General features: G+C 38.4%; 1 protein-coding gene across 3 annotated transcripts in view; it reads right to left on the reverse strand.

Moving 5' to 3' along the window:
• pde10a (phosphodiesterase 10A) overlaps positions 1-12,303 on the reverse strand; it is a 101,162-nt gene that overhangs the window by 58,436 nt on the left and 30,423 nt on the right. For 2 of the 3 annotated variants that reach the window (XM_088350804.1, XM_088350803.1), the window contains exon 1: positions 10,370-10,712. The exons of the other annotated variant lie outside the window; for it this stretch is intronic. In XM_088350804.1, the coding sequence (XP_088206930.1) occupies positions 10,370-10,433 (64 nt within the window). In that variant the 5' untranslated portion in view covers positions 10,434-10,712. Of the gene's footprint in view, positions 1-10,369; positions 10,713-12,303 lie in introns of those variants that run through there. 3 annotated transcript variants of the gene reach the window in all.

Genomic DNA, 12,303 nt, shown 5'->3' on the forward strand with positions numbered 1-12,303 from the left:
GATTTTTTTGCATATTCATCACTCACAGATCATCAAACCGAGTTTCATCACTTACAGAGACAGCCCAAGGAAATACAAAATGCAGTTTGGAAATGTTGATTACATTTATTGGGACACAAAAAAATCCAAACCCATCCTATCTGAAAAAGTAATTGCCCTCTGAAACTAATGGTGAAATGGGCCACCTTTGGCAGCAATAAGACAAATCAAACTTTTATGATCGTTGGTATTGAGGCTTTCACAATGCTGTCGAGGAATTTGGGCACATTCTTTTCAAATTGTTTCAAATTTGCCATATTGGAGGGTATTTTAGCATGAACTGCCCGTTTAAGATCACACCACAGCTATCAATTGGATTTAAATCCAGACAATAAAAGTGACTCAAATTCATCAGTCCAGAAAAGGCCACAAAGCTATTGCTAAGATTCTAGGGCTCCAGCAAACCACTGTCTGAGCCATTATCGACCAATGGAGAAACCTGGGAAGTGTGGCAAAGCTTCTCAGGAGTGGTCGACCAACTAACAATACTCCAAGAGTGCTCATCACGGAGGAAAAGGGGGGCGAATACGTTTTCACGGCACTAGAATTAACGGTACTTTTCATGGCAGAATTCTGAGGCAGGAAGGGAGAGGATACGGGGGGGAGGTGGCGATTTTGGATTGGAGCTTCGTGCGTCAGCAGCGCCGTCTGGGACTCCCTTGCCAGGAGCTTTGAAGAGCATGTGCTCCTTATCTTATCTAGCATGCAAGAGGGGGCGGACAACTCCGACTTCCAGTGGGCACGGAGGGTGACGGGCCCGGGTCCCGCTCTCCCACTTTTCACCTTATTAATTCATGAGGTTCGTGTGTGTGTGTGCAAATACAGGTGAGTGTACACGCGTAATTCTCTCCAAAGTGTGTCCTGACCTGCAGTGCAGAGTCAATACGAGTTCAAAGATGTCAGTATGAAATAATAAACGTTTGGTTTTCTTGGTTTGAGGTAGGGCGAATGGACCGCTCGGCTACTGTTGAACTAGTTGACATTAAGTTGAAGACAGAAGAAGAAAAACATTTCATGGTGCAGTCCTGTACTGTTACAATCTCATCCCATAAAAAATATAAATCAATTTACTTGACAATTTAGTTGAGAAATTATAATATTTTTCGGATTATAAATCACAGTTTTTTTCTTTGTTCGGCCCGGGGGTGCAATTTACACTCTTGTGAGATTTAAGTGTGAAATAATTAACGCGTTATTACCGGGGATATAATTTCACATGTTATTTTCACACTACAAGAGGGCGCTCTAGGCTTGTGTTGATAATTTCAACATTGACGGTGTTGTTCCGAAAAATGTCACGTAAAGCAATCTCGAGCAGACGTGATTAAAATGACTTTTTGTCTCTCTTTTCAGGAAATGTGATGGAACGGTAAAGAACAGAGCATCTGCACCTTGTATAGAAACACCAGCTTTTCTTACCAATCGGGAGACACATAAACGTGTTGCTTTTATTTCGGTTAACAAGCGATTCAAAACAGTATCTTCCGAATATGACATGTATTTTAAATTGTTATGTGCTCAACATAAAGCTTATTACGCCGAAATGAACTGTCAAATTATCAACAGATAAATCGAACGTTCGGAAGATAAGGCGTCATTTCGCCAAAGTAAATGTTTTAAACTTTGTATACAAGGTGCAAATGCTCTGTGTTCTACTGTTATAATGCATCCACCAAAAATGAGTCGTTTTAGTAGGTTTGCGCGAGGGACATATTTTGTGGGAGGGTGCATTCCACGCTGGGGGAACTTTTTGTTTTATTTATTTGAAATTGCCTTTCAAGGTGTCATGTACGTTTTTGGTATTGGATTTAAAAAAAAAAAAAAAAAAAAAAATTGGACTTATACTCCAGTATGACTTGTGTTTGTTTTTTTCTTATTATTACAATCTGAATTTTACTTTTAATACAGTAATGTTTTAAAACTGCAACCATAACCTTATTTTGTGACCATATTTTGTTTCCAATTGATATACCAAAAGTTCCAGACTACAAGCTGCTACTTTTTTGCAAGAGTTTAAACACTGCTGCTTTAAATACAGAAAATATCACCTGAAAACATTTCTGATGCCCTTTTAGAGGAGTTAGTCGATGTTTTTGACAACATTATTTATATAACACACAACAGGAGCGAAACGGGGGGGTTTGACGGTACTTTTTTCAATATCGCCTGCGTACTTGCGATTTATAACCCACAAATCCGGTTATCAACCAAAACACCCCAGTTGAACGGCAGCGCAAGTACTATCAAAAATACTTTTCTTTTTCCATATCATCGGAGACAACGTTGAGTTGCTGGAATTTCCTTTATCCCTCAAGGAACAAATGCAGTTTGGTCCATTACCACGGCAACCACCAATGACAATACAAAGAGACACATCTGTGTTGCAATCTGGCACTATTCTCCACAGTTTGTCTGCCCTGGCCCTGTCATATAAAAATATAAGGCTTACATTTTCGTACAGTAGTATATATGTAGTCGTCTTTGTAATCGCCATCTTGAATGGTCACATGATCAGAAAAGTCATGACAGCTCGAAGTAGAACTGAAAAACGACGTACGTGGAGACTGAGTCAGCTGTACAATAAAAGGTCAAAATAAAAGAGATTTTGTTATATTCATCCTTATATATATTATATACATATATATAATATAATATACAGTATATACAGCATAAATTGATATAAATTGTTATCTTTTTGCACAGATTGGGGGACCGAAAGGCAGACACAGAAAGAGGATCGCCATGGAAATGTAATTTGCATTATTTCCACTCCTTTGGCGCAGGTCATTACACCTAAAGGGCGGGGGGCTATAAATGGCAAGCTGAGATGTAGATAAGACTTCTTGCAAGCGCTACACACCCTGCGATTGCCCTACTATCCCTCTGTGTTCTATACCTCAAGTACCAAAAGGTAAATTCAATCAGGCGATACTTGTTACAGAAATTTCAAGTATTTATGTACAATATTTTTTTTTGTAGTAGTACCAATACTTGGTGTTTTCCTTATCACTCTGTCATGAACGCAAGGGATGGGAGAGCTTAGGATCAGTCGCATGGCTCAGCATGTGTACAGGCTGTTCTGATTGTACGGGCCTTAGGATTTTAGTCACTACAGTACATTTACTTTTATATCGAGAATGTTTTTGCCAAACTATATGTTTATCAGGTTTCGTACACCATTCTTGCAGCCAAATTTAAGGACTTTCAAAGCAAATTTTTACAATTTCTGCAGTACCAGTCAAATAAAGAAATGTACATTATTATATTCTGAATAAAAAGAATTGAAAATGCATATTTTTTAATTACTTTTATTATTAATCCCACAAAAACTAATGATGTTTTTAAGATGGGTGCAAGCCAAAGAAAGTCAATTTTTCTCAAGTGTAAAAGAGCTGTGCGAAATTTGTAACTCTGTTACTCTCTGCCACCATCTCCTTGCTTGTGTCATCGTTCCACCCACAGTCCGCTCATTCATGATGCACATGCAAGGATGTGCATTTCTTCGGGTAAACTTTTTTCGTCATTTCAAGTATTTTTTTTATTGTTCTAAATTCAATGCGTGGTCCATCGAGTCAGACTGCCATGAAACATGGCAACAATTGCAAGCATTTACAAGCACTTCAAGCCAAACAAAAGCACTAGTTGATCGAGATTTAAAGCCGCAGACACAGTCTGCAAACAAGTGTCTTAATCAAGGCACGATGTGTTCTTTTTATATACTAAACATTTCCCCGCAGTTTTTTTTAAATGTAGGAAATAGAATTAAGGCTATGGCTCAAAATCCTAAGCGGCCTGTACAAAAACCAAGATGGGTTTCTCCCTTAAATTTGCCTACGCGGCCTTTTTTTTAACAGGCTCGAGGTATCGTTGCTGTCATGCACTTTCTGGATACAATTTTACTTATTACCTATGTTTTTTTTAATTTATGTTCACTATGTTTTGTGTATTGTACCTAATACAAAATCTATTGCGCCCTGGTCACCCTGGAAGGGGGATTACTACTTCTAAGGCCCTTTCTCAAGGTTTCTTCATTTTCCTCATGTTGAGGTTTTTGAGTTTTTCCTTGCCCTCATGTAGGTTGTAGATCAGGGGATGGTGTCATTGTAACCTGTGCAGTCCATTGAGACATTTTGTGACTATACAAATAAATGTGACTTGACTTGAATCAGGTGCGCTCTTTAGTCTGGAATTTACATGAATCATAATTATGAGGGTGACCTCAGAATCATCATCTTGCTTCCCAGCCCGTCAGCGCACATCTGGACCGATGTGGAAACGATGGGAAGCAACTAATGAGAAGCACAGAACTCGGATCCCGTGTCATCTCCTGGATCTTGTTTTTTTTTTTTCTCGACCGAGGACAAGTTCGAAGGGAATCTATCAGTTTTTGGCCTTTTCCCATCCTCTCGGATAGCAAAACTTTGACCGTCAGAAGGCGAGGTCAATGGATGAGGAGAATGTCATCTGTTTTGTCACTGGCGCTGATCCAAAACACACCAGATTTTCACATAAAAACTGAAATATCGGTCTATATTTTACTTGGCCCTGATCAGATGTTCAGTATTTAAAGCGAGAGAAAGCAGGGAGGGCTCCCCCTAAAGGTGTTGATGTAAACAACATTCCAGTCAGGAGAATACAAACAGGAGAAATTCTGCTGCTGTCAAATATATTTTTTTTCTTGTGTAACCTTCCTTACTGTGCTTCTTCCTCACTGTTTTAACCACACTTTGCCCCATCCTGCCGTTATTTGTATTTTCTGTACCCTGTCAGTTTATTTATTTATTTTTGTAATAATTGGATTGTTTTTTTTCTTTTATTTTTGTTAGAAGATAAATATATAAATTGACAAATTGTTCCCTATTTTATTGAATTGTTTTTATTTGACTTTTTTCTCCTAAATAATGACCAGAATATAAAAAAAATATATATATATACCGTATTTTCCGCACTATATGGCGCACCGTGTTATAAGGCGCACCTTCAATGAATGATATATTTTAAAACTTTTGCCATACATAAGACGCACCCCATTATAAGGCGCTATAAGTGCATGCTGGTTTAAGATCAGGTAATTGTGCAATTTTGTAATTGTAATCCTGTGCAGTCCTTCGAGACATTTTTGTGATTAAGGGCTATTTACGGTAAATAAATGTGACTTGACTTGACTACAGTAGTGAATGTAGTTACGTTATGCAACCTCTAGATGTTGCCACGCTAAAGGGAATGTCAACAAAACATTCAAAATGGTCAAACTTTATTGTTAACAAACAAGCTTTCCACAACTCCATTCACTCCCAAAATAAATAAACAGCCGTTTTATTATTGTCTCTGAGGTAAAGCATTTTCGTGACACATCTTTAACATCTTTGAACAACATCAAGGCATATCATTTTACTTTTCCTCCATTTAGTCAACACGCAAAAAAAAAAACGTCTGATGTTGTTATTTTAAATGAAACGTTAGTGCAATCGCAATAAAGTGACACTCGTAATGTGCAAAAACAACAAGTGCAAAACAATAACAATAAAGCAATAACATAATAACTGTAAAATGTAAAACGTAAACACACAAAAGAAAAACAAAGATCACTCTATAAGCTCCTCATCGACGAATCCCTCGAATTCTTCTTCTGCAGTGTTCGAATTGATCATCTGAGTGAATGGGCCATCCAACACGTCCGGCTCAGTTTCATCAAGGTCGTCATTAATTGAGTCAGTGTCGCTGATGTTGTCTGGCTGTTCGGGGACAATTCCCGTCTTCTTGAAAGCTCGGACCACAGTTGAGACTGATATATCAGCCCATGCATTTATGCTCCACTGACAGATGATGGCGTATGTCGCCCGGCGCTGTCTCCCCGCACGTATGAAAGAGAATCGTTGTTTAATATTTCCCAGTATGCACAGCGCGAAAAATGGAGTCGGCGGCTGTTTCTCGTAGTTGCGAGACCTTGCGAATTTAATATTGAGCCATATATAAGGCGCACTGTGTTATAAGGCGCATGGTCAGCTTTTGAAAAAAATTGAGACTTTTAGGTACGCCTTATAGTGCGGAAAATACGGTATATATATATAAGCAGCACGGCGGCGCAGTGGTTAGCGCTTGTGCGCACAGTTCATGTCATGGGAACCTGTCGTGGGTTCAAATCCAGCTCCAGACTTCCTGTGCGGAGTTTGTATGTTCTCCCTGTGCTCGCGTGGGTTTCCTCCGGGCACTCCGGTTTCCTCCCACGTTCCAAAAACATGCATTTCAGGTGGATTGGCCGGTCCAAATTGTCCCTGGGTGTGAATGAGCGAATGAGTTGTCTGTCCCTGTGTGCCCTGCGATTGGCTGGCAACGAGTTCAGGGTGTCCCCTGCCCATTGCCCGGAGATGGCTGGGATGGGCTCCAAAACTAGCTGCCAACAAAAAAGCAAAACTAGCTGCCAACAAGGTGATATAGAAATACAGTATTAATATTTTTTTACTTTTATAGTAAATGTAATAAAATATGTAAACAAATAAATGAAAATTGCGAGCATTTTTAGAAAATAACACATAAATAAGATAATAGAAATAATACATAACATCAGAATTGGCTGCCAACAGAACAAGAGAGTAAAGTGATGCTTCTCATTCCACTATGTTTTTTTCTATTATTACTGTTAATTAAGTTAATTTGGGTAATTCTTAGTTTTTCCACTCTTCCAGCTTTTTTTTTTTACTTTTAACATTTTCTTTATTTTATTTTGACTTGGATTAAAAAAAATGTACTCAAAGACTTTGGGAAAAACTCCCTTTTTCTTGTCTTGAGTTTGGTTCTGACCAGTAAAATTCCTCAAAAATAAAAACTGGCGGCATTGCATTTAAGGCTTTTATTTGCTTCAGATTTTTCTACATCAGGCATTTATCAGGAGTACCCGGCTGAAAACAAAAAAACCCGGACTCGTCGACTGGAAAAAAATCAATTTAGATTATTTTTATCGAACACGTCACAATTTTTGGGCACCATGCATAGGCTTGATCGAGGCTGCAGTTACACTCCCGCCCACAAGTGGCAGTCATGGGTAAATACGACCGTTGCACCATTTTTTGTTTCATTTATCAAAAGTAATCTATGCACTTACAATTCAATGATAGTAATGTTATATTACTAATGAAAATAAGCTCATAGAATAAAAAGACCAAATATTCTATATTTACACTTCAACAACAAGCATGTGTGCATCTCCATCCCTCACCTTCCAAGAAATGGTCATCGGACTAGTGACGAAATATCTTAAGTTGCGTGATAGAATGCGTGCAGGACAAATACTACCAAACACAAAGTTATCCTTGTGGCCCACGCAGAACACATCAAACAAAGTGAGTTTTGTTCCCAGAAGAGCAGAAGACGGTCTTACCGCTGACCTTAAAGATAATAAGCGAGTTCTACTAACTTTAGGAAAATGTTTTCACACGACATTCTGGGCTAGTTCAATAACACATTTGGTTTATTTGGGGAAGTCGAAACGGGGAATATTGTTCCGGAGGCTCAGATGATTCAAGAACAATCAACAGTGAAGAGTATTGAACTAAAAAAAATATTATATGTCTGGATTTCTGTGTTTTTTTTCTTGAAACTTTTTGCACACACATTTAAAAATAGCTTCAACGTTTTGTTATTTGCTTGACATTTAAAGAAAGTATTGGTTCCCCAAGAAATTTCTGCCACATTTGAGGCTTCAAACTTAAAAGGACAGTGTGTAATATTTGGCGCCTTCTAGTGGTACAAAAATGTTCATAATAAACATTGATTTGAATAGTAGGCAAAAAATACAACTATTATACCAATATTATTTTTTATAAAGCCATGGGTTGAGAAATGTGTATTTCTTTTACACAGTGAAATCCCTACCTAGGTTGCCGCCAGGTTTGTCCGCCAGGATTCCAACTTGCTGTGCTCCGAGACACTGGCCCTCGCTCGCACCGGACAACACAGAGATTTAAAGCTAAACAACTCAAAATATCTTCTAAGAATCAACAACATGACAGACTCAACCATGGAGTGGAACCAGATTCTTTCAACATTTTACATTATATTTGCAATGAAAAAACGGAAAAGTGGGTCTTTATGTTCTTTATGCTCTACAAACTGACTCCCTGATGGCTTCTGAATGATCCAATGTCGACCTAAATGACCAACAGTGACAAACAGAGTGGACCTGTGTGTCATTAAGTCTCAGTTTAAATGCACCTGTGGTGGGCTTGGAGGTCTGTAAAAGGAGACGCGAGCATTATGAAGACCAAAGAACACACCTGGAAAATCCAGCATAAAGTTGTGGAAAAGTTCAAAGCAGGAATGGGATAAATGTAGATGTAAATGGTCTGCTTTTATAAAGCGCTTTCAAAGTCACTCAAGACCTCCCAAAGCACTTACCCATTCACACACACTCACTCACCGATAGCAGTGTCAGCCATGAAAGGCAACTACCTGCTTATTGGGGGCCTTGTGGATTCAGTGTCTTGCCCAAGGATACAAATATATTTTGCAACATTAATAAATCTCCTGGAGCACTGTGCCAACAATAATATCAAAATGAAGAGAGCCTAAAACCACTGCAAATCTAGTAAGACCTGGCCCAAACAAGGAGAAAACTAATCAGAGAAGCAACCAAGAAGCTCATGAAAGGGTTTTAAAACTAAAAATATAAAGATGTTAGAATTACCAAGCCAAAGTCCAGACCTCAATCCTACAGAGCATTTGTGGAAGGAACAATAAATGTTGTGCACAAACAATCACCATCAAACCCTAGGGAACTTGAACTGTTTTGCAAGGAAGGATGGGAAAATATTTCTGTTTGAAGATGTGCAAAACTTATAGAGACCTACCCAAAAAGAAGAGTGGCAGTGATTGCAGCATTAACTCAAAGGGGGACAATATTTTTTTTGCAATGCCCACTTTTCAATTTTTTATTGTTAGCACATAATAAAATGTTAGATTTGTTTCCTTTTTGCGATGGCCAACTTTTAGAAAATACATGTTTTCATTTTTTTTGATTGAAGCCTGAAATATGGCAATATGTCAAACAGTTCCCAGGGGGCCAATACTTTTGCAAGTCACCGTACTTGTAGGTTTGTATTAGCAAAAATATTTTGCTACTCTTAGGTCTTATTTTAGAGCTACAAATTATTTTTTTGTCCGTAACTGGGGCGCTCAAACCCAAATGTAATAAATTACAGACAAATTTATTCTATGTGCATGTTGGACCTTCTCTGAAATGTTATACTTTTTATTAAATAATACAGAAGATCAGTATTTACTTAAGATTTTTAAAAGCACTCCTGTTTTTTTTTTTTACTATTAAAAGGACTTTGTTTTGAGTACTTTAAATGTTATTTTCGGTGTTTCTTTTCTGTTTTTCATATTTCTACTGTATATATATATACATAAATATATATATATATATATATATATTTTTTATATATATGAATATACTTTTTTCTTTGGTTGCTATACTGCATTTCTATATTGTCAGATAAGTGCTATTTTAAATGAACACATCTTTTGTTTTACTAAATTGTTTTTATTCAATTAGTTCCTCCTTTTGCAGCATGCGGCTGCAAGCATTGAGAAAAAAAACTATACGAATGTTGAGAAAATACATCAAAATAAGAATTTCATAACAAAAATGAGAAAGAATACTTGAAAGCAAACTTGGCTTGCCAACAGAGTCTTTACTACAGTATTATTAAACAAATGCACAGAACTGTAAAACAATTTTTTGTGACATTTCTCATTTTGTTGTTGCGAAATAAAACTGGAAAATGTATACGATTTCATGAAGCTGTGAATATATATATATATATATATATATATATATATATATATATATATATATATATATATATATATATATATATATATATATATATACCTTGTGAATTATATTGGGCTGTTGCATTTCATTGCAATTATTTCAATTGCACTAATGTTACAATATTACACTATTCTTCATTGCGTTATAATTATTATAACTTGGGCTAGTTTTTCTAAGTACTATGTTTCTTTCTGTTTAGTTTTTTTGCATATTCCTCCTGATAGTCTTTTATCCTTTTTCTCTTGAGAGTCTCTCTTATTCCATGTTTCACCCCTGGAGTGCCACGTCTAATCTCGTTGCATACAATATTTCACAACCTTGATATTAACGGCAATAAAGACAATTCTAATTCCTAAACTCAAGTGGGCTCACATGACGAGACGTCCCAAAAATCTCCACGCGCGGGAACTGTTGCATGCACGCGCGCTCTGCGTCTATCATTGATTTTTGAAATTGCAATATTTCAGCAAATGCAATAAATCAAAGTGCACCTACTTGCCCCCAGGAAGCAGTCCGTTAACCTTCTGAAACAGCTTGTCGAAGACGGACCATCTTCCATGTCGGATAGTGAACGCAAACTGAGAACGGAGCCGCGAGAAGATAAGGAGGGGAAAAGTGCGCTAAATCCAATAAGAGTACGAATATTATCATTCAAACACACAGAAGAGAAAAAAAAACACTCCGGTTGTTTGAAGAAGGGCGCGGAGGGTCTTGTGCCGCCCCCCCTCCAGCACCAGCGCACCACCGCACCTCCGCCGAGGTGTCGCTGCAGTGTGTCCGCCTCTCGGGCGTCGAGCTCCGGCGTGAATGTGCAGCGCGAGACTGGGCGATGGTGGAGGGAGCCAGCGCAGTCAAATACGTGCGCGCGCGCGCACGCATGCACACACTCGCTCGCGCGCACGGCGGTGGAGGAGGAAGCGGCTGCGCTGTCAAGTTGGCGGGGAACGGAGGTTTTCCGATTAGTTTGGTTTCAAAATAAAATATTTTTTTGGTGGGGTTGTTCAATACAAGGGCTCAGACTGTGTTGGTTTTTCAGGGTTGCATACCTGTCAACCTGTAAGTTTTTGCCGTACAAAGTACGTTTATTGTGCATTTTAAGACGTGTACGACGTACAAAAAAATCTGTACGGAAAAACGCAAATTTGTCAATGATGGGTACCATCCGGTAAACACCAAATATCATGAAACGGCAAATCAATTAAGTTTAATGAGTTCGCCGCGGTAGCCTCTATCTCGGTATCGTTTTTTTTCGTTGCAAACGAAGAGAGCGGTTTGATGCTACTGTGCGCATGCGTCTGCCGCCTGGGGATTTCCCATCATGCATCATTCTGAAAAAAGAAATATATATTTTGTAAGGGAAAATACGACAGTTTGTACGGGCATGGAGCCTTGGAGGTTGACAGGTATGGGGTTGATACCGATTATTAGTATTATTAGGAGGACGATAACCGATATTTGTAGCCCATATTCAGCTTGAAAATTTGCACAAGTATTTTTAATAATGCAAAAAGAAACAAAGAATATTAGTTATAAAATCAAACAAAACTTTAACTGCTTTCTGGAACCTTTTTACAGTAAATACAATTTGAATTACAACGCAACTCATGATTAGCTCAGGGGGTAGAGCGCTCGTCTTGGTATCGCACGTTCGATCCCCGGCTCCTCCGTGTTATATGTTGAAGTGTAAGAAGACACTGAATTCCTAATGCCCCCAAAAAGCAGGTCGGCGCCTTGAATGGCTGCATGGCCGCTATTGGTGTGTGAGTGTGTGTGTGAATGGGTAAGTCTGAAGCACATTGTAAAGCGCTTTGGGAGGTCTTCATTTACTTGAAAAGCGCTATATAAATGAAGACCATTTACCATTTACTAATCTTTCACTTAAACCAAAAATGCACGGTGCAGGAAATCAAATTAAGCCTAACAGCAACTCGTATAAAGGTACATAACAATTTAAATAGCTCCCTGAAACGTTTTACAATAGCCTAAATAAATAAAATACAGTAAAAACAACGTGACCTAAATTAATTAAAAGAATAAGTGCAACAGAATTTCAACGGAGCCAGTTTAAAAAAACTGATGTTATGATAAGAGCTCATCACTTCCACTTTAGCGTGCTTTTTATGCTCTTAGTCACAGACACGCTTGGTTGACAAACTAATGTTATGATCATGATCAAAGCTACTTCAGTTGTCTCCACCTGAACATACCTCCCTAAAACAGGTTAACTACACTTTTCATGGTATCTCTTAATCACAAACACGCCTTTCTATGAGGGACACAGGCATGTTGGGGCAAAAAAAGCTGAGTTGCTGCTCTTTCCTGCTTTAGTGGCTCCGTTCTCGGCCGTGTATCCAACCAGAAGGCGCAGGGTGGGTAACAAGAGAGATGAGGAGGGTTTAGGAGGAGTAGGAGCAAAGAGAGAAAGAGAG

This window comes from Urocampus carinirostris, chromosome 13, assembly GCF_059441175.1.
Source record: "Urocampus carinirostris isolate Australia breed hairy pipefish chromosome 13, RoL_Ucar_1.0, whole genome shotgun sequence".
Taxonomy (NCBI): domain Eukaryota; kingdom Metazoa; phylum Chordata; class Actinopteri; order Syngnathiformes; family Syngnathidae; genus Urocampus; species Urocampus carinirostris.